The sequence below is a fragment of the Calliopsis andreniformis genome, chromosome 2, assembly GCF_051401765.1.
Source record: "Calliopsis andreniformis isolate RMS-2024a chromosome 2, iyCalAndr_principal, whole genome shotgun sequence".
NCBI classification, from domain to species: Eukaryota; Metazoa; Arthropoda; class Insecta; order Hymenoptera; family Andrenidae; genus Calliopsis; species Calliopsis andreniformis.
In genome coordinates, this window is record NC_135063.1 from 16695437 (window position 1) to 16721365 (window position 25929).

The 25929-nt window shown below is 42.5% G+C and overlaps 3 protein-coding genes across 5 annotated transcripts in view; 2 read left to right on the forward strand and 1 right to left on the reverse strand.

The window, feature by feature from the left end:
- LOC143188315 (uncharacterized) overlaps window positions 1-1034 on the forward strand; it is a 1484-nt gene extending 450 nt beyond the window's left edge. The window contains exon 2 of the mRNA XM_076392518.1: window positions 279-1034. Coding sequence (XP_076248633.1) covers window positions 279-668 — 390 coding nt within the window. The 3' untranslated portion in view covers window positions 669-1034. The remainder of the gene's footprint in view (window positions 1-278) is intronic.
- Window positions 904-6678, reverse strand: Recq4 (RecQ4 helicase). Its single transcript, XM_076392509.1, has 7 exons — window positions 6548-6678; window positions 3184-6309; window positions 2828-3115; window positions 2421-2756; window positions 2176-2335; window positions 1766-2085; window positions 904-1663 (listed from the first exon to the last, which is right to left on the reverse strand). The coding sequence occupies exons 1-7, from the start codon at window positions 6656-6658 to the stop codon at window positions 1433-1435; spliced, it is 4572 nt and encodes a 1523-aa protein (XP_076248624.1). The 5' UTR covers window positions 6659-6678; the 3' UTR covers window positions 904-1432.
- A 465-nt stretch (window positions 6679-7143) lies between these two features.
- Window positions 7144-25929, forward strand: part of Dip2 (disco-interacting protein 2) — a 28065-nt gene continuing 9279 nt past the window's right edge. For 2 of the 3 annotated variants that reach the window (XM_076392506.1, XM_076392507.1), the window contains exons 1-3: window positions 7144-7391; window positions 20726-20797; window positions 22986-23171. In XM_076392506.1, the coding sequence (XP_076248621.1) occupies window positions 7307-7391; window positions 20726-20797; window positions 22986-23171 (343 nt within the window). In that variant the 5' untranslated portion in view covers window positions 7144-7306. Of the gene's footprint in view, window positions 7392-17004; window positions 18029-18363; window positions 19224-20725; window positions 20798-22985; window positions 23172-25929 lie in introns of those variants that run through there. The other variant, XM_076392505.1, reaches the window with a different exon arrangement.

Consider the following 25929-nt stretch of genomic DNA (forward strand, 5'->3'; position numbering starts at 1 on the left):
TCTAAGTTCTTTTTATCGAATGCTAAGTGTCTCGTATACAGGACTACCATTATTTCACATTTCAAATTTCGAATCCAAAAAAAATGCATTTGTTAGCGCGTTTCATTTTGCTTTCATTTACTCGAAACTTTTCATAATACTAGATAACATTGGGAAACTGGTAGTCGTATATATGAGTAGAATCTGGAAACAAAATTTTTAACTAACATAGAGGCAATAATATGATTTATTGCGTGTAAAGAAGTACTAAAAAACAAAATAGTCATAACTGTGTTTAGATTCCAAAAGAGGTTAAAGAGACTCTATCGACCAAGGAAAGTTTCTCGAAGAGACACAGGAATCTAATGGAATTGGAACCCGTCCCCATTGTGTCACCCTTCGACCAATTACGTCCAATTTGTATACTCCTGTTAGCTATCGTATGTTTTCGATGGTTGATTCCTGTGTTAATGTTGTTTGAAATATCGTTGCATGCTTGGGCCCATCATAAGAACAAAACATTGAAAAACGCTAGCGTATATTTTCGTTCACCGTTTCATCCGATATCGTCCGAATTCTGTGCATTGTGTCAAAATGAGACTTGCATGAATCGCGTTGGTAAAATGCAGCAAATTCGAATGCACAAATTTCTACGACAGTGTAATTACATGAAAAGGGTTGTTACGTAAAATATTTGTCAGTGTTATAGAAGCGGCGCAAACCTTAATTATAATTATTTGTATAAAATAAAACCAATTTTTTGGCTGCTCAACATCAATTTAAGAATTTCATTGAATCTAATTAGTGTTCAGAAAGTGATACGGTCATTTGATGTTTTTAAAAGTTTCATACTATTCGTTACGCGATTATAGTAATTGGTGACGGAAAAATTTTGATATTGGGGTCTCGTATAATACTAGCAGGAACGATATAGCAATTTAGAATTCTTTTAACTATTGAATCAAATTAATTTGATACATTTTTATTACTGTTCATAACAATAATGCGAAGATGTAATTGTATCGTTAAATAAAAAAGAAAAATATTTACATTAACGTTTATTTTATAAATATAAAAAATAAGGTACTTTGTCAAGGCACATGTGAGTAAATACAATACATATTACAATTTTCCCAAGTTTGTCCTTGTTATTAAAAGAATAAAGTGTTATGTATAATCTTCAATTTTGCCGTTTTTTTTTGTTTTTTAAAATAAATTACTCAATTGATACTCCTGCCGAGTTTTATAAAATAGAATCCATAACATATTTACTTTGTACTATCTTATAACATAACAGTATCATTGTCGATAATCATTGCTTTTAAAGTCAAATAATTATAATTAGTGATACTCAAACTTAATTAAGAGATACTATTATAGAGTAATATAATGTTCACTAAAAATTCCGTTTATTAAAAACTTACTTTAAAAGCATTAGAAACATTTAATTATTCTAACGTAGCGCTAAAATTTCCCTAGTTGCAATTTGGCACAAGACATTAAAATCACATGAAAGATGAGCTCTCCAAAAACGACATTTTCCCCACACATAAGCAGGATAATTTGGACTTTGTATGCCATGAAGTATTCGAGCGACTGCACGACCGGTGAAGTTGTTATCACGATAACTAATAATTAAGTTTCGAATATCACTGACTATCTGTGCTTCATTTTCTATTTTCATCTGAAACAAAACACAAATGACATACAATACATACTCATGAAATTTGTTGCAAAGTATGCGATTTACGCTACAAATATCAATAAAAATTATAGCATTCCGTACCTTTTGTTTTATGTCGACATCCAGTAAAATTTCTCCGTCGAAGTAGTTTCGAATAACATTTTTTAATTGATCAGACTTGTTAGTCATTTCTTCGTTTAGTATTACACACTGCGCCACTGATGATACGCTGAACTTATGAAGTGTTGAACTGATCATTTCAAGTTGCTGTAAAGCTGTAGTCTCCTGGGACTGTACACGATTATATAAAGCATCCAATGCTTCATCCAGTTCAGTGTCCGTGAGATCACCTGGAGCTTTCACTCTTAATCCTAATCTGTCGTATCTTACTGAAATAGCTGAACGCTTTGGCTGTCCATTAACTAACAATAAGAATAAGAACAAAATTGAAATGCGTTAATACATTGAACTATTTTCATAGATTTTTTATTTGATTATTTATGAAAATAGACCTGTTTTCCATTCGAGATTTTTAAGATGACTTTTCACTACCCCGCTATCCCAACCAATAGCGGATGCTACGTCTACCACTGGAAATTCAATAATACTGCTACTTTCGTGAGAAATACCCTTCTGTAGGTCCAATGCTATAGCCATTGCAAGTGGTGGTGACTGCATATTGGGATATTAAAGATATGGTTATACCTTGCTAGTTGTATTAAAAAATAATAATAAAAAAAACAAGACAAATACTTACCGATTGTGTTACGTGTTTCAGTGCCTGAGGTCCACTATAACTCGAGACTCTAGCCCTTACATATACAGATGAAAGAACCGTAATCAATCGCTTAGGATGAAGTTCGAGATAGCATAAAAGTGTTGAGATTATTTCTTCCGAAATATCTAACAATGCAACTGTTTCGTCAACTGGAATAGCAACTTCATGTCCTGGACATCTACGATCTGCATTTTTTTCTCGCAGCTTTGCACATGAACACGGAAGAAATACTTTCTGAAGCAGACGTCTAATCGTGTACCTATCTACTCCGTTCGCATAAATATGCCTACGAAGTTCCCATTTATCTTTATCCTCCTAAAATAGAAAAATACTTTGTGCTAGATTCCAGTATGGCATTTGAATGCACTAAATAATTTTGACTTTACCGTAGGACTCAAAAACAAATGACAGTGAGCTATGAGCCCATCGCGACCTGCTCTTCCAACTTCTTGGACATAGCCTTCGAAAGTTCCAGGCATGTTATAGTGAATAACAGCGCGAATATCTGGCTTATTAAGACCCATACCGAAGGCAACGGTAGCAACAACAATTCTAACTTGCCCATTCATGAATGCCTTTTGTACAGTTTTTCGACGATATGCTGATAGACCAGCATGGTATGCTTCCGCGATTGAAGAAAGTTTACTGTTAGGCTTATCATGTCTACGTCCATCCTATTGAAGAACGAAAAAGTATATCAAATTATCATAATTATGCAATCAGGCTAAGAAAAACAAAATACCTGTAAAGAGACTCTTAGAAGACCAGCTATTCTCACGCATTCCTCTCGGCGAGTACAATAAACTATCACCGAATTACACTCCTGGAATCGTTCACTTTGTAATAATTTTATCAGAGCCTCATCTTTATTCTCATCCTTAGAAACTGTTAGCAACAGGTTGTTTGGCATTGGAATATCAGATATGACTCCTGCCAATCTATCGTGTATACCTAGATGATTTACTATACTTTCCGCTGTTGTTTTCGTTGCAGTAGCAGTAAGAGCTAATACTGTTCTGACACCTAATTTTTCCTTGAGAACTCGACAAACCATGAGATACGATGGACGGAAATTGTGAGACCACTGTGAAATACAATGAGCTTCATCTATACATGCAAAAGCAATTGGCGGAAGCTGTCTCAATAAAGCGCCAAAGCCTGTTGACTTTTCACCAGCGACTACGGCCTCTGGAGAGATCAACAATATATTTAATTTCCCTTGTTTCACCATTTGCATTACGGTATCCCTTACTTTTTGCGTTTGATTAGTATGCAAACATGCTGCAGACAAAAACGATGGTACGCCTGTTACTTGATCGTCCATCAAGGATACCAGTGGTGATATAACTAAAGTGATGCAATTGGAATATTTCGAATAAAGGTATGCAGGTAACTGGTAACACAAAGATTTTCCAGAGCCTGTGGATAAAGTGACCAATGTTGATTGACCCGATAATATTCTCATTACTGCTTTCTCCTGTCCAGGTCTAAATCTTTCATGACCAAATTTATGTAATGCTTCAAAAACTTCAGATGGCGTTTCAATACACGATAAATCTTCTTTAACTTTGTATAACGGTTGTATGGTGTCAATTTCCGGTGGTAATAACTTTGATACTAAATCCTCGGGTATTTTATGCCCGCATAAGATTTCTTCGTTTTCTATAGGTTCCCATAAATCATCGTTATCGTTGTTGTCTCCCACTTTATTATTTACCAATTCGTTTTCTGCTTGGAAGGAGTAGGATGGTTTTTCCGGTAAAGAATTTATTCTATTTGCATGCGCTGCAACTGCATTTTGACTAGCCATCTCCTGTGCTTCTTCTAGAGTTGGAAATTCTGAACCTTCATCTACTTCTTCTAATGGTATTAAATTATCGCTCTTTGTAGATGGGCAATTTCTTGAAAAATGACCAACGTCTCCGCATTTAAAGCAAGTTGACACGCCAATTTTCTCTGCTAAGTCAGCTACTTCTAAACTACCTTCGCTGGATCCTAATTCCTTCTTTTTTTGTTTCCACTGATTTTTTTTGTATTTCGAAAAATTAAAATGTTTTTTTCCGCGCACAAATACCTTTCTTTTCAAATTTATTCGAACAAAATTATCATTTACTTTTCCATCTGCTACTTTCTTTTCTAATTTTTCTTTATCAGTTAATTTTCCTGTTGGTTTTTTTGATACAGTAGGAGTGACACTCGAAGTATCGGTAGTCGAAGTAACTGACTTAGTAAATTGTTCGATAAGATCTCCCTGGTCGTTTGTTCTGATTGCAAAGCGTGGAACAGCTTCTAAGGTTTCTATCCCATATATGGCAGGTTCTGTACCTTTTACATTTTCAGGATCAGGATCAGCTTCTGAGGAATTTTCATCCCTTTGCATAGTCTTTTTCTTTCTAGAAGATTTTCTTGTTTTTTCTGTAGTCTTTTTTTCAGCTTTTGAATTTGAATCTTTGCTAGATGATTTGTTTGATCTTTTAGAATTTGCTCGCGTTTTCTTTGGAGCTGTTTTTCTTGTAGGCTTTTCATTACTTTCATTAAAATCTGGGTCAGATTCATCAGATGAATTATGCTTGATTCTTCTATAAGTTTTGCGTGGTTGTTTTTCATTTGTTATATTTGTATGTTCTCTATTATCTATAGCTGTATTTGTTGCTTCTGACACATCTTTTAGATTATCATTTCTTGAATTTATCGCATTATTTAATTTATTGACACTTATGCTATTACTTTGAATCACAAGTGAGTCCTTCGACTGCGTATTTTGAATTGACAAATTAACAACAGGGATACATGTTTTACTATCAATACACTGTCTTTTAGCGGAATTCTCTTGGTCATTATATACTTTTTTGAAATTTCTAATACGTTTATGTTTACGTTCTTCTTCTGAATCACTATTACAAACAAAGTCTTCTTCATCAGAAATCTGAGGAACTTTAGATACTTCAGTCATCTGTGTATTTTCTTTAGGTGATTGAATACTGGATTCCATTGAATCAATTCCAGAATCACTTGTACCAGAAAGTCTTTGAGATCCATATGCAGGGTAGTCTAAATTATTTTGTTTTGCACACCTGTCAAGCCATCCTTGATTTAAGTTCCTATGAACAATGTGACCTTCGATCAACTGCTGAACTGTACTAATCGATTGGCCATTAGATTTAGCTTCCACGTATGTAACTTTGACAGACTCTCCAAATATAGACTTTGTTTCATTGCTAACATCAGAACTATCTGTATTATTTGCATCTATATTTGTGACAGGTTCTTCATGTTTACTTGTGCTAATGTTGCTATTAATTTTCTCAGATATATTTTTTATTTTTGATGTAGATAACGATTTTCTCGGATTCCTTTTTATAAAACTTGAATTTGTGAATTTATTTTGCGATAATTGAAAAGAAGATGTTCTATTTATAGTTAGAGTTGGTTTCTTTTTAGGCACTTGTTCATTTTTTTTGCTTAAATGATTACCCCAGACACCATTTACATTGTTACTCTCAGTTTCTTTTGTCACATCATTAATAACAGAATCATTTTTTTCATTCTGCTCAGGTATATTTTCACTGCTCTTTTTAGGCATATCTTCTATATTTTTTGTTTGTATAGTTTCTGTACCTTTCTCATTCATGTTCTCAATATCTTTTTCCTTTGTATTATTTATGTCTTGGTCATTATCATTCAACACTAGTTTATCATTTTTAGTTTCTTCAACTGATGTTTGCGTTAGGGTTTTATCAAGATCATTGTCATTTGTCTCATCAAAAAATGCAATATCTGTTAACGTCTCTTCTAAGGCACGTGTTTTTAACTTCCAATACATTTTGTACGATTCTTTTATTTTCATGTCAGCCTCTTTAATATCATTCTAAAAAATAGAAATGATTTTTTAAGTGAAATTTTTTCTGTATTTCTTTGACTTTTCATTGAATAAAAACTGTATATTTAAAAATACCATATTGTTGAGAAAGTAGGAGTAAAAATTGTCAACTGATAGCATGAAATAATAAAAGAAAATTTGTAATTGGCTCTATTTATTAACATTTCGATAACTTCAATCGAATGAAGTTGAAAGCTGAAATATATAACGGTGTTAAGTTAAATACCTTGTTTGGTTTCCGTCCATGCTTTTCCGTGAAACGACTTTCCCATAATTTAACACGAACTTTGTATTTCTGATAGTTTGTCTTAAAGACTGGATCTTGTAGTATCTCCATACTTCCGCAAATGCTCGAGAAACAACAATCATTTATAATTTGATAACATTAAAGTACGAAACGCTGGAGGTTATGCTACACGACTCTTGGAACTCTTGCCAGATCGTCCCGCGTAAATAACGAAGAAACTCTGCAGGTAAAATCGCACGGTAGACGTCATGACATTTTAAAGCTAACGTCGTCTGATACTACGTACATATGGGGAATAAAGTTATTTATTGCAATTTATTTGTTCATCGTTCGTGGAAGATTTAGATTGATGCGAATTCGCTGTTGTACATCCATGAAATTTTGTTATTATTTATAAGACGTATTCGTAATTTCGAATATTCTTTCCCACAATGAATTCTGTAGAAGTTGTATTTGCGAGGAATCAAATGGTACATATTAACTTGACACGTAAGAATAAAAAAATTGGTTGCAGTGTGAATAGGTGGTTTACTAACATTTACTAATTAGCACTAATTAGTAGAGATGTATATTGATGATCGAGGGAGGTGACGCTTGCGCCTGGACGATCGAACGGTGTCGCCAGCTGTCGAGGATCGGTCCCATTAGTGTAAGGCAAGATGGCCGAGCGGTGGTGACGGGTCGTGGAATGTACGGCTGGAGAATTGGTGATCTCGGCGCAGCGCGGATGGCCTAGCGATGGCCGAGTTCAACATCGACGTCGGCAAGCTCCCGGAGGACGTGCGGGAGAAGCTTGCTGAGCTGGACCTCGAATTATCCGAAGGTGAGTAGACTGAGAGGTTTTCACCGATGCGCCGCTTAGCGGAACCCTTTCTGACTCACCCCGTCACTGCACGCACCGCGAGAAAGAATCCCCTAGCCCCCGTTGATAAAATCGATAATACCTTTGGTTGTTGCCGTTTCGCCCCTTCCTACTCACCTACGCTACCCTTTCAAATATCATTTCGTCGCGACACCGACCCTATTCTTCGTTCCTGTCAACCGTTCACTGGACGAGAATCATTTCGAGAATTCCTTCGAACGAGTCCGTTCTGATTCTGACGAACTCGAGACAGTGTCCCTATCGACCGCGCCTCGCTCTCTACGCGCATCCTGCTTTTCTTATCTTCCTTTCTTTTTCTTCCCTTTTTCTTTCCTTTTTCTTCCCTTTTTCTTCCCTTTTTCTTCCCTTTTTCTTTCCTTTTCCCTTCCATGCATTTCCAATTGCTAAACGCCTTCCTGTCACTCGCTGTCGCAGACGAATCTCGCGAAAACCTGTTCCTACACCGTTCCGAACTGATCATCCCTTTATTGGATTCGCTATTCCAATAAAACAGGATTCGACGTCAATCGTGACTTTAAAACCGTCTAAAAGCTCTCTATCACGGTAGGAAGATCAAATGTCTCTTTTCGAAGGAATTTCAGCGAACGTGTCACTGACTCTTTGCATAAAGATATAGCATACATTTCCAAAATCGAGTGGTCAGACGTTTGGAAATGTCCTACTAGATCCCGCGACGTTTTCATACTGTATGCTGGGAGATGTTACACAGCTTTTTTCTGTGATTTCGTCCGCTGGCTACACTGCGTATTCTGTAACCTTTATTTGTATTTGCAGTTCCGTCTTTCGTAACAACCTATCGACCGGTTTCTCGGTGTCATCCCCGAATGTCCGACACACTTGGACGAAGCGTAGAAAAAGTGTACAAATCTAACTCTACTCGTCAGATCTTACATAGGAGATGGTGGAAGTCTTCGATATCTGAAACAGTACTTTGATCGTGAATCGATCGGATCGAATATCTTTGCTCGCGAATACCGCATAATTGAATATCCAAGGTTCTCTTCGTTACCATCGAGCGAGCGGTATTCGAAGAAACAAATATTTCGTTTCGCGTTAAGAAATGCAGAAGTATTTCCTCGACAAGTTGCAGAAAGTGTTCTTGCAAGAAATGATTTTCTTGCGGGGTTCAATTGAGTTTTCCAGAAAAGGTAGCATAACTTATAGAATATGGTTTAATAAGCAGCACTGCAGCAAGAAATTGCAATTGAATAGGAAGGAGTTTAGTAAATTGTAGTTAGAGTATTTGTGTCGGGTTGCCGAACATATTTCGAAACTAAGCGAGTCCTCAAAATATCTCAGTGTCGTCGTTTCAGTAGAGTTCGCATGGGAGTCTCGTGGCAAGCTGGCTCATCGTTACAGGTGTGAAGTTTCTCCTCTGCTTCTCTGGTTCGTCGTATGATCCAGCTATTTGCGCGTGCACTTAGAATCGTTACATTCAGACATGCAGCGGGTTCTAAAGAAGTCTGAAGAAGTAACTCAGCTGTTCCAATCTGTGATTGGAAAATGCATGGTAGCTAAATATAGCGAGTTATGAATGAAAATGTTCGTTGAATGAGCGATAACCTCGATCGCGAAATATTTGTTTTGTTATTAGGAGATCCTACTCGGTGATGTGTAGACGCTAAGACGTCTGTTTCAGCACGGTGTCCTCGAGTGGTGACGTGACGTCAACTGGACGGGTCACCGTTCATCTTCGCGGAGCTTTATTTGCATGTGAGGTAATTGCGCAGATTACCCGTTCGTGCGTATTTCAATTGAGATGGAATGCACACGGCCGCCTTCAGGAGAATCCTCGACGGTCTTGGGCGTGACTGGAAAAGACCTAGCCTCGTTTCTTAGGGAACTTTTCGAAATCTGAAATATAGAAGAGAAATATCTGAGTGAAAGTCTAGTCTGAGACGAGTAGCCGGTGAAATTAGTTCTCGTCACGTGCGACCAATTACACACTCGATTCGTAACGCGTTCACGCGACTCCATTCATTACCAGTATCGTATTCTCGATCCCCCTTTCGCGCTTTTACGAGAATGCTGTCCGTAAAGCACAGAGTGTTCAATTTCTCGAATCGTGTGAAGAGGATTTCAGCACTTGCAGCGACGACTGAGCAAGTGTACATACTGACATTCGAAGAGCAAGTGTAACGTTTCATGTTTCGTTCAGACGACCAACAGACGCATAAACGTCTCGCATTATTACCTTCTGACTAGCCAAGACATTGTTTCGCTTTGAATTCGCTCGAAACGAGCGACTGAATGGCATGGTCAAAGCATGCCTTGCCAAAGTTGGGGCCAAGGCACTGTCTATAGTCAGCCTTATCCTCGTTCAATCGAAACAAAGTGAATTAGCGGGCTAAGGCCATTGAAAGTGCCACCCTCATCTCTCATTCTCACCTCTCGCACTTCTTCATTCTTTCTCTCTGTTCGCTGCACTTAATAGATATAGTAAAAGTCCTCTGTCTCGCAAATCGAGAAAAAGATTTAGCATGAAGTAAAAATAGGAGACCTCTCTGACGTGGTTTAAATGCTGGGAAACTGGTTCTGTGCAGTTAGTTCGTTTTAAACTTAGCTTGCATTCCTATTTGAGAAGCAAGGAGCACGTGCCTGGAAGTTTGTGCATGGATATGGTAGAGAAAATGCTGCTCAGTGACCTTAAACGGTTGATTGTATTTGCCCCGAATACAGCTTAATTAAGAAGAGGTAAGAAACGTAATCAGTGAGAAATCATTCGTTTATGTTTAGGATACAGTTGTTGGTCCGTTAAGTCGAACGGAGTAGTAGAGTCATCCAGCGATTCAACTGACTGGTGGCAATTCAACCGAGAGAAATGAATCGAGTCGGTAATCGATGATGTTAATATAACGATGTTACGAGACGGTGGTGGCTCGTCTATTTGACGATGCTGTTCGTATATGAGTCGTTAAGCAGCACCTGTTATCTAGCCTTTTTCAACGATCCGTGAATATTGCTGGTCGCGCCGCGCCGCGCCGCGCCGCGCCGCTTCTTTATAATACTTGGTTAATTGTTTTCTCAATCGGCCAGAGTAATACGTTTAAACCGGTTTAGCGGTTCCTATTCTCGGACGTAGAACTCACACCGGTTAGAATCGTCAGATTCTCTTGGTCTATAACGGTTAGCGGAACTTTCAGACGCGTGTTGCACTCCTGTCTATAGACTACTATAGTATTTCCCCTAGTATTAATGACGCGACTTGAAAATTTCTTCACAATCATTTACCGCGTTGATCGAGGTCAGTTTCGTTTATATGACTCTTCGACGTCTCTGTCGAAGCCAGCTTTCGCGGGGTTACTCTCGAAGCAATTTCGATAATTCGATGAAAGTCGGAACATATGTGTCGTCGGAAAACACCAGTAGCAAACACTTTATGTTAATGTCACGGATTTTCTTCATGTATTTCTTATTACGCGTGTCACCTCGCTTTTTTTCTTTGTCAATATAAAAGTTTGGTCATATGAGTGAAAACACAGTGTTTTACTAAAACGTGTCATTGACCTCGAAGAATTCGTTGACCTTATCATAGAAAACGGTGTTTTCTTGGTGTATTTGTCGTTATCGTTGAAGCGATACTCGGCTTGGTCAAGTTAACTGGGACATCGTTGTACGCTACTACGCTTATCGGTAATCGTTCTACAAGCAGTAGGATGAGCATCATCGCTGAACTATAATTAAGGAATAGACTATTTAAAGGTGGCTTTCGCCTATAGTAGGTCTGAATTTCAGAACGAAACCTTGATCGATGCAAACCTTGTTTCGTATAATATGCCATAGAGGAGTGCCTACGAAAAGGAAACTTTGGATGCGTGTCTGAAAGCAAGAATCATTCATGGCTTAGCGATTCATCCTTTTAGAAGCCGATTACCAACCAGTTCCGATGGCCTCTTTCCTTCTGTTCGCTTTTACTTCCAAATGGACAGGCGTTAGATATGAGTAAGCCCACGGTGAGATCAACAACCTCCAGTCATACTTGTACGTATGATAACTTTAACGATATCAAAGTGCATTACACGAAGAAAGAGAAACTTGTTTGGTCATTATTCTTTCATTGTAACCGTTTACCTATGGCTACTATTCGATATACACAGTTTGAACTTCGCTTGGCCTTGCTTCACCTTGGGCCAGAGGTTGTCGACCTCGTCGGGGGAAGAGCCGCGGTCGTAGGTGGTCGAAAAGTCGTAGCTGTTTCACTCAAGAAAGCGAAGGTGAAGTGTTTACGTTGATAGAGAATTACCACAGGGGCATTGCGCTGCCTTTGCAATCGATTCGTTTGCCAACAAAAGAAAGCTACGATCAAATCGAATTTTTCCTTCCTTCAATATGTTTTTCTTCTGCAAAAAAGCAGCATTCATTAGAGAAGATTTCTTTGAATTAGAATCTCCAAAGGTTAGAAAAGAATCGACGTTGTTGGCGAATACCTAGATTTTTCCAGTCTCCTTACCATTCCGTGAAACGTATTCAGTAATTGGAACGCTGAAAGCGATCTCATGGTCAGAGTTGGCTACGTTCAGGTCGATTTCGCATTAGATTCGTTTTAAGCATCCACGCGGGTTCTCGATTACAACTAGCCGGCATATTATCGCCGAGAGTTCATCGAAGCGACGACAAGGTGCGTTTAGCGATCGACCTTTCCCTCTCCAATGCTTCCGCTGACGTCAATTCTCGATTACGTTGCTGTTACGATTTACGTGGTAGTTGAAGTTAGCTTTGCATCTCGTCAACAGATCTCCGTCGATTCCACAATCGGCACGCTTCCGTTTTCCGATGCAGCAACCATCTTTCAGTCGATCTCTTCAAACTTTCGAATATTTTCAAGAGTTTCGTAAGTGGATAATAACGATAATGAGGTGTTTGTTGCGCATAATAGTTATAAAACACGCGCTATTGGTCTACGTGTAAAAGGAATGAATCTAGGTACCTTTCAATCGAACGAGCAAATTGAACCGCGAAACGATTGGCGAGAGGGAGAGTGGGGATGGAAGATGAGGAAAGTAGAAGAAAGTGGTATCTAAATCGATAGACGAACGATGAAAAATTGTTAAGTGCGAGGGTAGTAGATACGGTTGGGTGGAGCACAGGTGCACTTGCACCGTGACGACAGAACGCGTCCGTCGTTGTCGGTGCAGCTGCTATCGTGACTCGTTCGTGGACCGTTTGTAAGATCAAGGTCGCCGGTTTCGTGGGTAAACGTCCTCGAGTCGCCTTGAGTTGCACGTTGCACCGATGCACGCGTTGCATACGCGCGTCGACGACGCTTATCGGCTATTATGTCCCTCCTCCGCACCTTCCGATGGTACCTTCGCGGCCAGCATGTCGCCTTTATCGATCAGCCAAGGCTTGTCAGTCTTCGATTATCGATTTTGCCCAACTTTGTCCCTTCGTTCGCGGACGCTGAATGCAACTCGCTTGGAGGGCTGGGAGAAGCAGATTTTTGGTATGGGTTGCAGTTTCTCTCAAGCTGGGAACAGAAAACGTCCAGGTCGTCGTTTTTCTTTCATACTCGACACCACCGTGCAATTCTTGCTTTTTCTTTGCGACAATTTTAAGCAAGAAAGGTAATATACGATCACGTTTTTCCTACTGTAACGGTCGAGTGTCTTCAACTGACGCCAAATGAGTTTTATTTGCGCCACTATAAACATCGCACTGCGCAAGAACTGGTCAGCAGAAGTAATCACCTGCTCGATACTTGAGCTGCAACGATTTTTTAACTACTCGAACGTATATTTCTAGAGTTTCGTTTGCGTAATAAAATTGAAAGATTAGGTGTGAATCGATTTCGGGTGGAGTATCGGAAACCGATGGCCATTTAACGTTGTGACTTATTGATTAGCAACGGCGACAGAGAAGGGTTTGATATCTCTATGATAAGCACGCGGTAGCGTTGCTAATAGAGATATTTCTCACCGATTTTCTTCGAGTGTTTGACCAACTTGTCTGATAAACGTGGACGTCAATGTGTAAATACGTGTATCAGGATTATATCGTTAATCGAGCTAGTTTCGCTTCTCCGATCTACTTGACAGGATAGCGTAATGAATAATTTCGCTTTCGCTTAAAAAGAACATTACTTTTTCCCCGTTAGTCAGGCACCACGGTCAAGATTCAACTCTCTGCGACGAAGCTTTTATTCAGGGATTCCCATGCTTTCTATTCGAAAGCATCGATTTCGTTGCAGTATTCGGTGCTACTTGTTACTTGCGTTCGATCGGAGCGTGGGCGTTTCGAGACGTGTATTCGTGGAAAGTACGAGATGCGCTTCTCGGATCTCTGGTAGTTAAGGGTCTCCGGTATAGAAGCTGGGAGGGAGCGGCAGGTCGGGAGAGCACAGAGCAATCAACCCGTCAATTTAATACTTTTTTCCTCGTAAAACGAACATCGATACTGGCACGCTGCGCGCTATAGTCCTTCTCTGCGCTCTACGAACATCGTGTTTCGATTTTACTCGACAAGTCTCTTAGTACGCGGAATACCACGCCAGTCTCTTTTCGTGAAACTTTCTCATCTTGCTGAGCGGCTGCTATTCGTCCTTGCATAATGCTTCGGACTTGAAACGCTAAACAATAGAGATAAAATCCTAGCGTAACGAAATAACAATGTAGTAGTTTCGCATATTTGTTGGAACATGCAACGAATGTCGTTTGGGAACCCCCCCGCAGAAATCGTAAGGTAGAAGAACGAGAAGAATGAAGCTTTTTGAAGTTTTACATTGTGTTACCCCCTTAAGGAAAGGCGCATGGGCGGAGGTAGAACCCGCGCGAGATCAACTCAAGTCCAGCGAGCGACGAAGAGACCAAGATCTAACGTGTAACATGAAAATGAGAAAGAAAAGCCCGGGTAGTCTCGAGGAACACGCGAGGAGATTGTACGAGAGAAGGTAAAGAGGCAGCGAGGGGCCAGGAGACAGAGAAAGCGAGAAGAAAGATGGTCGGAGGCGTATAAGAAGGAGGGGCGGAAGGGGGGAATGGAAGGAAAGGTAGAAAAAGATGGAAAAGCTGAAGGAGGCAGAAAAGACAAGACGGTGGTAGGCATGGGATGCTGCGAGAGAAGCAGGAGAGCAGACGAGAGTGGACGGACTGCATACCACCACCAGCACCGGCTCTCCTCGCCCCTCGCGCCAATCCTCTCCGCTGTCTCCGTCTGGCAAGTGGTGACTTTTATTCACGGGGGTCCGCTTTCCAGGCCTTCCTCCCTCTCCTTCTCTCTCGTGGTCCGCCCTCTCTTCGCCCCGGCTCCCCCTCTCGAGCGTGTCGGGTCCGTGTGGTGGTTCTCGTCTCGGGAGTCAGGGAGAGGTGAAGCGTCGAGAGCTCGCGAAATGCCAGTGATTCGACGCGACTTCAGCTACGCGCACTACCGACAGTTTTTCTCCTCTTTGCGAGACGCGGGGACCGCGACTCCCCCGATGCTCGTTCCTCTACCCTCCGCGATTAGGGTAGACCCGCGTCGCGACGCCCCGCGCCTCGAGTACGCATCAGGCTGCGCCGCGCCGCGCACACACCAGCAACGAGCCGCCGATGCTTGCTAACCACTCTGCCCCGTCGCTATTGCCACCATTGCTCTCTTCCCATTTCTCCCTCTGTCCTTATCGCTGCCTCAACTTTACCTGCACGAGCAGCAGTTATACTTTTCCTCGTTACCCCCTTTCTCTTCTAGTCGACTCCTCGCGCAACAGACACGGTGTTTACGTTGGCCGATGCAGCCTCCCGAAGGGACGCGCGCGTTCCGAGGATGCTTCGATGGGACGCGCGTTCCACGCCTACCTCTTCTCGAGCGCAAAGGAAACCTTGGATTCGCGTGAACCCGGTTAGAGTCGCTTAGTGAAAGAGAGCCTTGTAGCGCGTACCGTGGGTGGAAGGAACACAGTGTGCTCGTAAATACAGCGAAGGGGTATAAAGCCGACGAATTTCCTCTGCATACCTCTGTACTCGTGATTAGAAACACGTTTGGTATCGATACCATTGCCGTACACCAATTCTCGTTAAACTTTCCCAGTGTAGCAATGCTTCGAGGGGGGCTTAGAAACGATATTCTTACGATATTATTGCGAGCAAATACCGACATTTTTTTACACTTTATTTCTTTGTAAAGATGAAAAGTCTGTCGGTCGTTGGAAACAGTTTGAAGTAGATTGCATGATCCGCGATGTTAATGACTCGTTTCCGAAACAACCTATAGTTATACGAGTAAAATTCGTAAAATAACACTTTAGAAGCGAGAAACTCGACGGGAGAGTGAGCCAAGTATGCTTTCCGTGATTCCAGGATCGACCGTACTCCCTTAACCGGCAGGCCGTTTCAGGCTGTTTCAGGCCGTTTCAGGCGAACGCCGCGAGTGAATTCCACACCGTAGAACTGGTATTATCGAGGAGCGTAAATTTTCAAGGCGGTTGAGAATCTCGGCTTTATTTACGGACCATCGACCACGTACTAGATCTTTCGCTTAAACTTTTCGCTCGAAATTCTTTCCCCTTTTTCTCTACCGTATCGTTCGTCGCTCCCCGTAATTCATTTTCTATTGTTGCACGATAAAAGGTAGGCGAACATAGGAATGCGTGTACTTCTGTGCTTAAGAAAAGTCGAAGAACAAAAGAACAAAAGAACAAAAGAAGAAAATCTGCAGCAAACATTGTACCACTTCGCTGTATCGGCGGCAGTTGATTAGGTGTGCATTTTCGAGGGCTATGCGTGACCCTGATTTCCTTTTTTCCAGTGGTGTGCACGAGATATGTGATATAATCGTTTACGTTTACTGAACGAACCACGCGATGCGACGGTGCACAGTATAAAAATGGAAATACGTAGCTAGTGTTTCGCGATTCGTTGCGTTTTGTGGGTGCAAAGTAAGGAAACGAACGGGGTCTGTTGGTCGATTCCGAGTGAACGTGCCTTTTCATCGCGGATCAACGTTACGTTTCCCATCGACTGGAAATAATAAGTACGTGAGCAGCAGTGGAAGGGTGAAATCAGTGTCGTAATCGTTCGAGGGCGGAGAAAGCATCGTCCAAGATCTTCCCAACGATCCGAGATATACATACTTATGGAACAGCCATATATGGAAAACATTATCGATGTTCGGCGTGGATTGAACCATCCAGGAAACGATTCCTTATCCTCGGCGAACTTATTCTTCGACTTAAGAAAGTTGCATCGCTGAAAGCTCTGCGAAAATCAAGAATATTAATCGACTGGTAGGTCAAGGTCTACCAGCCACTGGAAACCGTGCAATTTCCTTCGGGCAGAACACACCAGGAAGAAGGGGGATTACGCACGAGGGAACGCGTGTAAATGCGTGACGTCGAATTAATCCAGCGCGTTAATAGTCTAACGTTATTTTCCATGCGGCAGCAACTAACTCGAAGTGCCGGATCGGTTTTTGCCCAAGGAGGATCCTGGCAACGCCAACAGCAACGGCGAAAAGGGAGGAGAAGGGCAATGAAGAGGAAGGAGGAGGAACGACGCGGTCGCGGCACGTCGAAAAAGGAAAGCCACGTTGATTTGCGACTGCAAGGCTTCGAAGTTGCACCTTAAGATCGCAGAAACGCGCAAGCGTGCTCGCTCGTTTGCTCTTCGACTCGGAGCACCCGGCGAACGCTCAGGAAAGAACAGAGAAATCGACGATACGGATGGATGGGAAAAGTGGGGAGCATAACTCCTGTGTATCTCTGTTTCATCTTGGAAGAAGTCGAGGAAGATGCTCGCGGTACGTGCTTATGAACTCTGTCGAGTATGAAATGATTTGAGTGGTAAACCCAGGGCTAAACCCATGAGACCGCTGTCGTTTGAGAACTTGAGGAGGCTCGTAGGCCGCAAGAAGGACCGCAACGAGCCGTCCTTCAAGCGTAGCGAGTCCTTCAAGAGGATATCGATAAGGAAGAGTTACCTGGACCGAGGTAAGCGGCGTAACAAGCTTCAGAAAAGCTTGGAGCCCACCGTACCCCCTTCTATCGATTCCAACTTGAATCAAAAGCCTGTGGAGCACAGCATAATCAAGGATCAGAAATCGAACAAGTTCCAGGACGACACGTTAAGTCGCGAGTCGATCAGCTACGATGAATGGCTGCAAGGCGTCAGCTCGTCCTCTCGCGAAAAACTGAACGACGAGCATCGAGAACAGCAACAGAGCAAACAGCAGATTCCAGCAGGCAAGAACAAGCCTTGCAAATTCCAGAAGCAGATCGAGCCCGAGCACGTGATCGAAGATTTGAAAGTTCTCGAACTGGATGCCTCGCCTGTGCTACCGTCGAAATCCTTCAGAGCTTCGAGCGAGACGATTCAGGAGAAGAACGGTTCGCAAGAGGTTTTGCAGGGTCAGGAAGTCTCGGTCGAGGGACCTCCGAGCGTCAGCATCAGTTTAGGTAGGATATGGCGAGATGCGGTGCCAGTGCCGTATACTTCGTCGTCTGGACCATCGGTTCACCATTCGCTGGACAGCGCCCTCAAGGAGAGGAAACCTCAGCCCACGGTCGCGAGGACCGTATCTGCTCCGGAGAAATGCGTCACCGGCAAGGATGTCTCATCCGCGTTCGGTTTCTCCCTGAGGATTGCCAAGCTGGCTGATTTTCGTGCAGGGTTATTATCACTCGCTTTTTAATTCCTCATTTTTCTCAATTATCGACAGCTGTTTATTTACCTCGGTTTATAGCTATGGCCGATATTCCTATTATCTTTTCCTTGCTAGATCGACTTCCTACCTTCTCGTGCAGACACTATTCGAACCATTGGAACGCGACTAATTTCCTAATAAGTCTGGGTCAGGTATTCGAATGTTTGCATTTTTCAATCTCCATAGATTGAAATTTTCAAACGTCGAGCGATCGATTCTTGGCTGGTCTGCATATTGTACCGCGGTAGGGAGTCGGTCGCGATTACTCCTCTTGCCTGAATTCGATGTGACGTGACTTCAGGGGCACGAGGAACGGCTTCTTCAATCGTAAAACGCAGAAACCATCACCGAGCGTGAGTTACGAAGGTTACTTCAGGAGAACGAACGGCTCGAGACGGTCGAGTTCTCGACGGCGTGGAAAACGGGCCTCTCAAAAGAACAGGAAGTCTCAGCCGGCTAGATCGAACAGCCCCGTGTGGTTCGTTCCGCCGGAACGTCGTCGATCGAGACGTCAGAGACGAGTCTGGCGGGAAATCAGATATTTTCCCGAGAGCGAGACTCCCGTCATTGAAAAGATTAACGACTGGTCGTCGAATCTGTCGGATGACCAGTTCGACGACCTAAAGTTGCTACTTTCGGGCGACTTCAACGACAGACGCGAAGAAGGAGCTTTAAACTCGCTGATCTCGTCTTCCCTCGGCTCCTTCTCCGCCACGTCCTCGTCCTCGTCTGCTTGTCGCGCTCCAAAGATCAGCGACTTCAACGAAGACAAACTCTTTTTCGAGGAATTAAGAACGAGCGGTGTTCTCGCGCGGAGGACAACTTGGCGGCCAGCTACGTCGAATTACTTCGCCAGCAACCAGTTTCTCAGCTTTCTATCGAAGGGCTCGAGTAATCTTATCGACAAGGAGAAGTCGAGGAACGAGTCGACGTACTACAGGTGCTTGTCGTCCACCGATAGCGACACCGAGGACGAGTCGAATCGCCTGGACGTCAGCCGAAGGAAGAACTCGCACGTGGCGCAGAGACAGCAACAGCATCTCAAGAGGCAGAGGTCGGGCCTCAGGAGGAGGCCTCTCAGACGGAAGTCCCAGCTAAGAAAGGCTTCCGGCCAGCCAGTCTTTCTCGTGCGAAAGTGCTCGTCCTTGAGAAAGAGACCCAGTAAGCCTTGATAGATTCTAAGCCTTCTACCATACTAATCAAACTTTCGAGATAACTCTACGCTTTTCAACTACCGCAACACTTTTTCTTTCGATAAACGTGATGCTACGGGAACAAAATTATCCCTTATCCCTATAATATGTGTATTGGAAAGAGATAGGGGGAAAGTTGCATGGATATGGTGCACGAAGGGTTAATCGTGTCCTGGCGTGTGCCTAAGAAGCCCAGGATTCGCTGGACCAGCGGATCCCCAAGCAGAGGAACGCTTCATCTACGCACTCGCTCACATGCGCTGACCATAACTCGACCATGCAATAATTCCCTTCGACGTGTTTTCGCGCTCATAGGTCTCTGGCGTAATCTGCACTTTGCCCGAAGGGCCAGGCGATCCGCGTACCGATAATTTTAACTAGCGGTTAGATAGCCCGAAGAGATACAACCATGTGCTCCGTTGCTCGCTTGACTCGCGTCAAACGTCGACTACTATTCCGCACCAGGATTCGTCTTCGTGTTCAGAGCTAACGCAATTTCCTTATTCCTTCTTTTCTCTTTCTTTTTCTTTCTTTCAGGCAATTTATCAACACCATCTTTCACCATCTTTCACCATCTTTATCTTACGCTAATTTCTTCGCTGGTAGAACAAATGCGCTGCAATTACAACTCGATACAATATTTACGGAATATTTTCTTTTCCCACAATTGAAAATAGCGGAGAGTTATGCAAAAAATTGGCGTACCTTCTCGTATTCAATGATAGTGCTGCATGACCTAGTTTCGCTCTCTGCCTCTACTCGCACCTAGAAAAATCATGTCTCGGCCGTTAGCCGATCGATTCTGAGCATTTTCTCGAGTTACGAGGCGTGACGCTTACATGCTAGGCCGTTTCGCATCGCGCTCGAGACACGTGGGCAAGCTTGTTGCGTCGCTGAAATTTCCAATGCATACCATCCCCCTCTCTAGAGTTTCGCAGGCGAAAATCTCCTCGATTAGTTTCTTTCTTTCTTTCGCGCGAGAAATCATTCTAGAAGAACCATTGTGGCTGTATCTAGCATACTACGTAAGCAGACAATTTCATTTGAAAATTTCTTTTACTAGACTAGAACATTTTCCTCCTATTGAGAAAGGTATCGGAATTTCATTGCTCGCATTTAGCGAGGCCACATTCAACCAGGTATCCCTGTGTCTCGTTTGAACAGCTGGACTGGGTCACTGATCGTCCTCGAAATTCCTCTGATCCGTGCAACTAGGGAGGAGAGATCGTCCCGAACCAGACTGCGCGCGGTGTATCGAAATACACATCCTTTCTTGGCATCGATGGAAATCAGTTCCATGGAATGGGCATTGAGAAATTGGTCTTTTTTTATATAGTACCCGTTCGAATGGAGAATAATTCGACACGCGCAACTCTCGATTTTATACCTTTCAGGCGTTTCGAACAATCCATGAACTTTATTTTTCAAAAATATCTGCATTGTATTAATCTTTTTGCTCTCTGATTTTAGGGGACATTACGCAAAAGGGCTACGAAAAGAAAAGGACACGTCTACTTCAACAGTATGCTTCGAAGCAGCTGGGTGAGTCGAACTTTTCCTTTGCTCACGAGGAACCTTCGCAAACGAGTCATGTTCATCATCATAATCATTACCATCGTCATCATCATCATCATCATCATCGTCGTCGTTGTCATTTCATTTTTATCGAACAGTATAACTGCGGACGAGAAGCTCGCGCGGAATCGTAACGGCGCGATTCTTTTCCTCGCCACGTGCACGCGTGAATTCATGCGCTATTTCCTGGCTCGTGTTCGCACAAGTTTTACTTTTACGATAAAAAACTGTCGGTGTACCCTAGCGCATTCATCGAGTTGTTGTTTAACAACGATTACAAAACAATAGTACTCGTTTGAACACAGACTTTCGAATGTTGAAAAATTGCTTATTCACGTTATCGAATAGAGTCGTTCTAATTTTTTGTTGGTTTCGCTGGTTGATCCGTGTTGAAAAGCTTCTCGTCCGTCCACGATAATCTCTCGCGCGTATTGCGCCACGTCTAGACGCAACCAACCTCTCGTCGCAATATTAATCGCGTTCCGATTCTCAAGAGACACGGGTGCTCGCTTTCTGCGCACAATGCAGGTAGATGCAATCGTAATGGGAATAAACACGGGAGGAACGCGCTTGTAATCTTCGTTCCAACCACCGTTTTCTATCCGTCACCTTCCACCGGTTTTCCTCTCTTACGCAATCTCCTTATCGCGGCAATCGCGGCAATCCCGGGGTCTCTGTGCTCGTTCCGAAGATTTTTCCATCGATTTAATGACCGTATCGTTCTTCTGACACTTCTCCCCGCGTTGCGCAATTCGAGAACGCGCGTACCGTGACAACCATATACCCACGGAGTCCTTCGAATTTCCTTACCTTTCCGACTTGTTCACTCACCTTGGCCTGCGCTGGACTCGTTCTCGCCTTTATCGAGAGGAATAGCTAGTTCAACAACTTTCCCGGGAACGTCGACAGTTTAGTCATACGTGGTCATTTCAATGCACTTTTTAACAAAATTTCCTATTTCATAGCTGAAACTCCGGGGAGATTGAAACTAAGTTCGTGCAGCGTGGTACAGGCTACAGCTGCAATCGATCGAGCCCGCTGCAATCGGTTGCAACGTACACACTGTTTAACTGTACCTGCATGCGGAAGAGTCACTTCCGCGTTATCCGCTCGTTATACGCGACGTACATACATCTACTATTGTCGCGTGCTCGACACGTTGCAAACGCACTTTTCTGACTTTCTCGATGTTTTATGCCTCTTCACGCTCGATTCGGAATTTTCCATGCGTTTTTCCTACTATTGTCTTCCAAAACGATCGCGAGGAATTCCTATTTCAATTTCATTTATTGCCTATATTTAGCTTACGCACGTCACTCGTGCTACCATACTTAAAAAAAGAAGAACAAGTCGTTAAAGGAAACGCGTATTTTGCACAATTGTCCTCCCTTCTCGTTAACAGCGATTCGTCTTTGCGTTTGATTCACGATTGTCCCAAGAATACGTAACCGTGAACAAAAGGTAGCTTCCACCTGAGGACGTTTACGTATAACTAGTTAGTAGACATTACGTATAACTAGTGATTATCCTGTCATGCTATTGTATTCGCTGCTTCATCGGTTACGACAACGTTTTGTTGTCTCTTTGGTATGTCTTCCGACAATATTACCGAGTCAAAAGTTCACGGATTCCCTGCGTATTTTCTGCATGCAGTGGAAGCAACTTTGCAATTTGTTCAGAATATGCGGGCAATGCCTTCTGACAACCTAAAAGAGTGAAACGATTGCAATTCTTTTATTCCTGGTATCCAATAGGGACAGCGAATAGTGGACAGTGGATCGAATCCTATCCTATTATTCCAATCATTTCTATCCTCGTCTAGTACAATACCCAGAGGCTTTTGAAACTCCATCTGTTAGAAGGTAAAGAAGCAAAATTCTCGACTACTCTAACCGGCTCTCATTTTTAATTATTAAACTCGCTCTAAATATAGAGTCAATGTCTGGCATAAACGCGGAGTGGAAAACGACGCGAATTTCTCCCTCGTGTTTGAGAATCGGAACGAGAAGAGTAGAGAGGAGAGGAGAGGAGAGGAGGAGAGGTGGGGAGGTGGGGAGGGGAGGAAAGGGGAGAGACGTGAGAGGGAATAGAAGGAAAAAGGAGAGACGAGAGGATGAGAGGGTGGCTTTTGCATATGCACGTATGTGGCGCACAGGGGCTGGAAACGATGGAGGAGGTGTCGGCGTCCTCGGTATCGAAAGGGTCGAGAGAACAGGGTATGGAAGCGGTGGCGGTGTTGGTGTTGGCGTCGGTGGAGGCGTCGGTGTCGGTGGCCGACCACAGCCACGTGCACGCCGCACGCAACGTCGTGTCACGCACAACGAGAAGCGCTATCATTCAGGTAGCGCCACGCATTGCACGATTCAGCATTACTTACCTATACCTACTTATATATAATGCATAGTTTTTCTACCGTTCCTTCTGTTACTTGCGCCTAGAGACTTAGAGTTTAGCTGCTGAAACTCGTACCAACATCTACTTACCTATTTTATACGACTATCTTTAGCGATTAGAAAGAACGATAGTGGTTCATCGTAGGAATCATTTCATTAACTAGCTGGGGATGTGGTGGTACGTTCACAAACCTGTGTGTGTTTTTCATCGTTTTTATCGTTTTCGACCCACGTAGCTTATTCTTTCTTTACTTTGCTTTTTCCTTTATTTACTTTTTTCCTGCTTTCAGTTACTCGTTTGTTTCTTTGTCCAGTTTGACAGTTTGACCGTGTGAAATTCCGTGACAATTGAAATTTCACCTCCTGTCAAATTTCTCACACATTTTCTGACTATAACACTGTAATAGTTTAGTAAAATTCGTTTCTTAGAGAATGGAGAACAGGGGGCCAACGAAATATAATATCTCTGACGCAGTGTTCGTAAAAGTTCAATGACAACACGTTGGCTGTTGGTTGAGGAAGGAAGAAAGGTTGGCTGGTCCGTGTGGAGAATCGCGACATCCTCTAAAGAGTCGTCTTTACACGTGACGAAAGAAAGGGGAAAAAAGGGAAAAAGGGAAAAAGGGAAAAAGGGAAAAAAGGGGGGAAAAAGGAGAAAAAGGGAAAAATTCATGAGAAAGGCAAGCATCATCAGACGACGGGGAGTCGCGAATAGCTGTCAAGCTGTCGAGCACTCGTTGGATAATTGCGATGCCGTTGGTCCTCGTCTTAATTAAGCGCGGGGCCCCTCCGGCTGGGCTCTACACTTCGTGTCACTGGCTGCTCGTTGGCAAATTTTTTCGCGAATCTGATCTCCATTGGTGGTCGGTGCGTCGTGACGCGTCACACGATTCGATTAGATCAGAACAATCAAGGAAGAAACGAATTTTATTCAACACTTTCATTGTAAATAGTAATTTTACAGGTGGTTAGATTTTCATTCAAAACTGTACATACACATACTATAATAGAAAATTTACAATTCGTAGATATGTAGTTTTTCAGTTTCACGAATTAATGAATTGCTTAAGGAACATGTTTCAAGTCTCGACCCCTTTTACTTTAGCTTATTTCAGTCGGATAGTAGTACATGTTTAAAATTATTAAGTGCGTATACCTAATATTTGGTATACAGTAGCGACAATTCATGTACTACTATCCTTCAAGAGGCACGCGAAAATTATCGAAGGATTTTTCTAGTAACAGCGCTCAAAGTATTGCGTAAATTGTAAATAGTATTCCAGAGAAATTTGTGTTGTTAATAATCTATTATTGATGATGCATTATGCGTGTGCACGGTTTAGATCACTGTTTCTCACAATCTGGTGTTCTAATGGGACGGTAGGCTGAAAATCTTTAAAAGACACAGGTTTAGATCATTATTCATGCACGTAAATTCCATGTACAGCAACCATCGATCGAACAAGTGATTCATTAAAATGATTCTGTTCTTACAGTGTTCATAACGTTATCCAATTAATTTTGCTTGTGTTCCCAGTTTGCGTTCCTATTCACCGTCACTTCTACGAATCAGAGAACTAATCGTAAAGGATCGGTGGATTGGATCGTAACTTAAGCCATCATCGTTTCACGTTTCACGTTTCACGTTTCACGATTCATCCGCAATTAATACCAATAATCCGTAAACCGTCATTCTCATAAGTAGCGATCAGTTAGTATCATTCAACCTCTTCGTTTACCATCTTACTAATTACACTAGATTTGCAAAAAGAAACTCTTTCGAATGCTACCTCGAATTAGTTTCTGGCTTCGTTAATTAAACTGAATCTCAGAATAAGAAATGTTGAGAGATTGTCGAAGAGGTTGATACGTTTTTCATGAATGTAGCCCGCTTGCTTGTAATTCCTCGTGCGTATCGATTCGAGAAACGCTTTTACACCTTAGATACCTTTGTAATTCGACTTAGCCGGGACCGGTTGTTCCACCTTCGAGTGACTCGAGATTGCAAGTCGCCTTCCGTTGGCAATGTTGGCATTCTTGCTACTCGAGTCGAGTCGAGTCGAGTCAACGTGATTCGATTCGATTTCAATCGAGCACATCACTCGCCGCGGGCATATCAACGCACTTTTATGTACTCGACTAGTCCATTAATTAACTCGCGATCGCAAAATTTGATCAGACAAACGGATGTAAATCTTGAGAATTCGTGACAACGTTCCAAAGATGGCTTACAACATATTTTTTTACTTTTTTTCTCTTACGTTTCTTTTACTTTTTATTTGTCGATGGTTTCCTAAGACTTAAATTTCAAGAAAACGTTTAGACTTTGCCTGGGGTTATTGCAATATACAAAATGATGAAAATTTCTCTATGATTGAATTACATCGTCGTTCGCTAATGAATTTGTCTACAGAAATGTCTAAAACATTGATTTTTGAAATTCGATAGAATTGAAATTACGTAGGAATTTGTTGATCGAATCACGCGTCAGAATCCGTCTCCTCCCAATTCGAGCCTCCCTGCGCCACTGCAGAGTTGCGAAGAATCGATAAAAGTGAAATTGTCGTGACAGCTTCCGAAGGTGGAACGACCGTGTTCGGGCCGCGCCTGAAGAAACGATTCCATTCAAATTCGTTGCAGTTTATGACCCACAATCACGTTCGGTTCGATATTGCTACGAACGTGAGTTTATCACGGCAAAGCGAT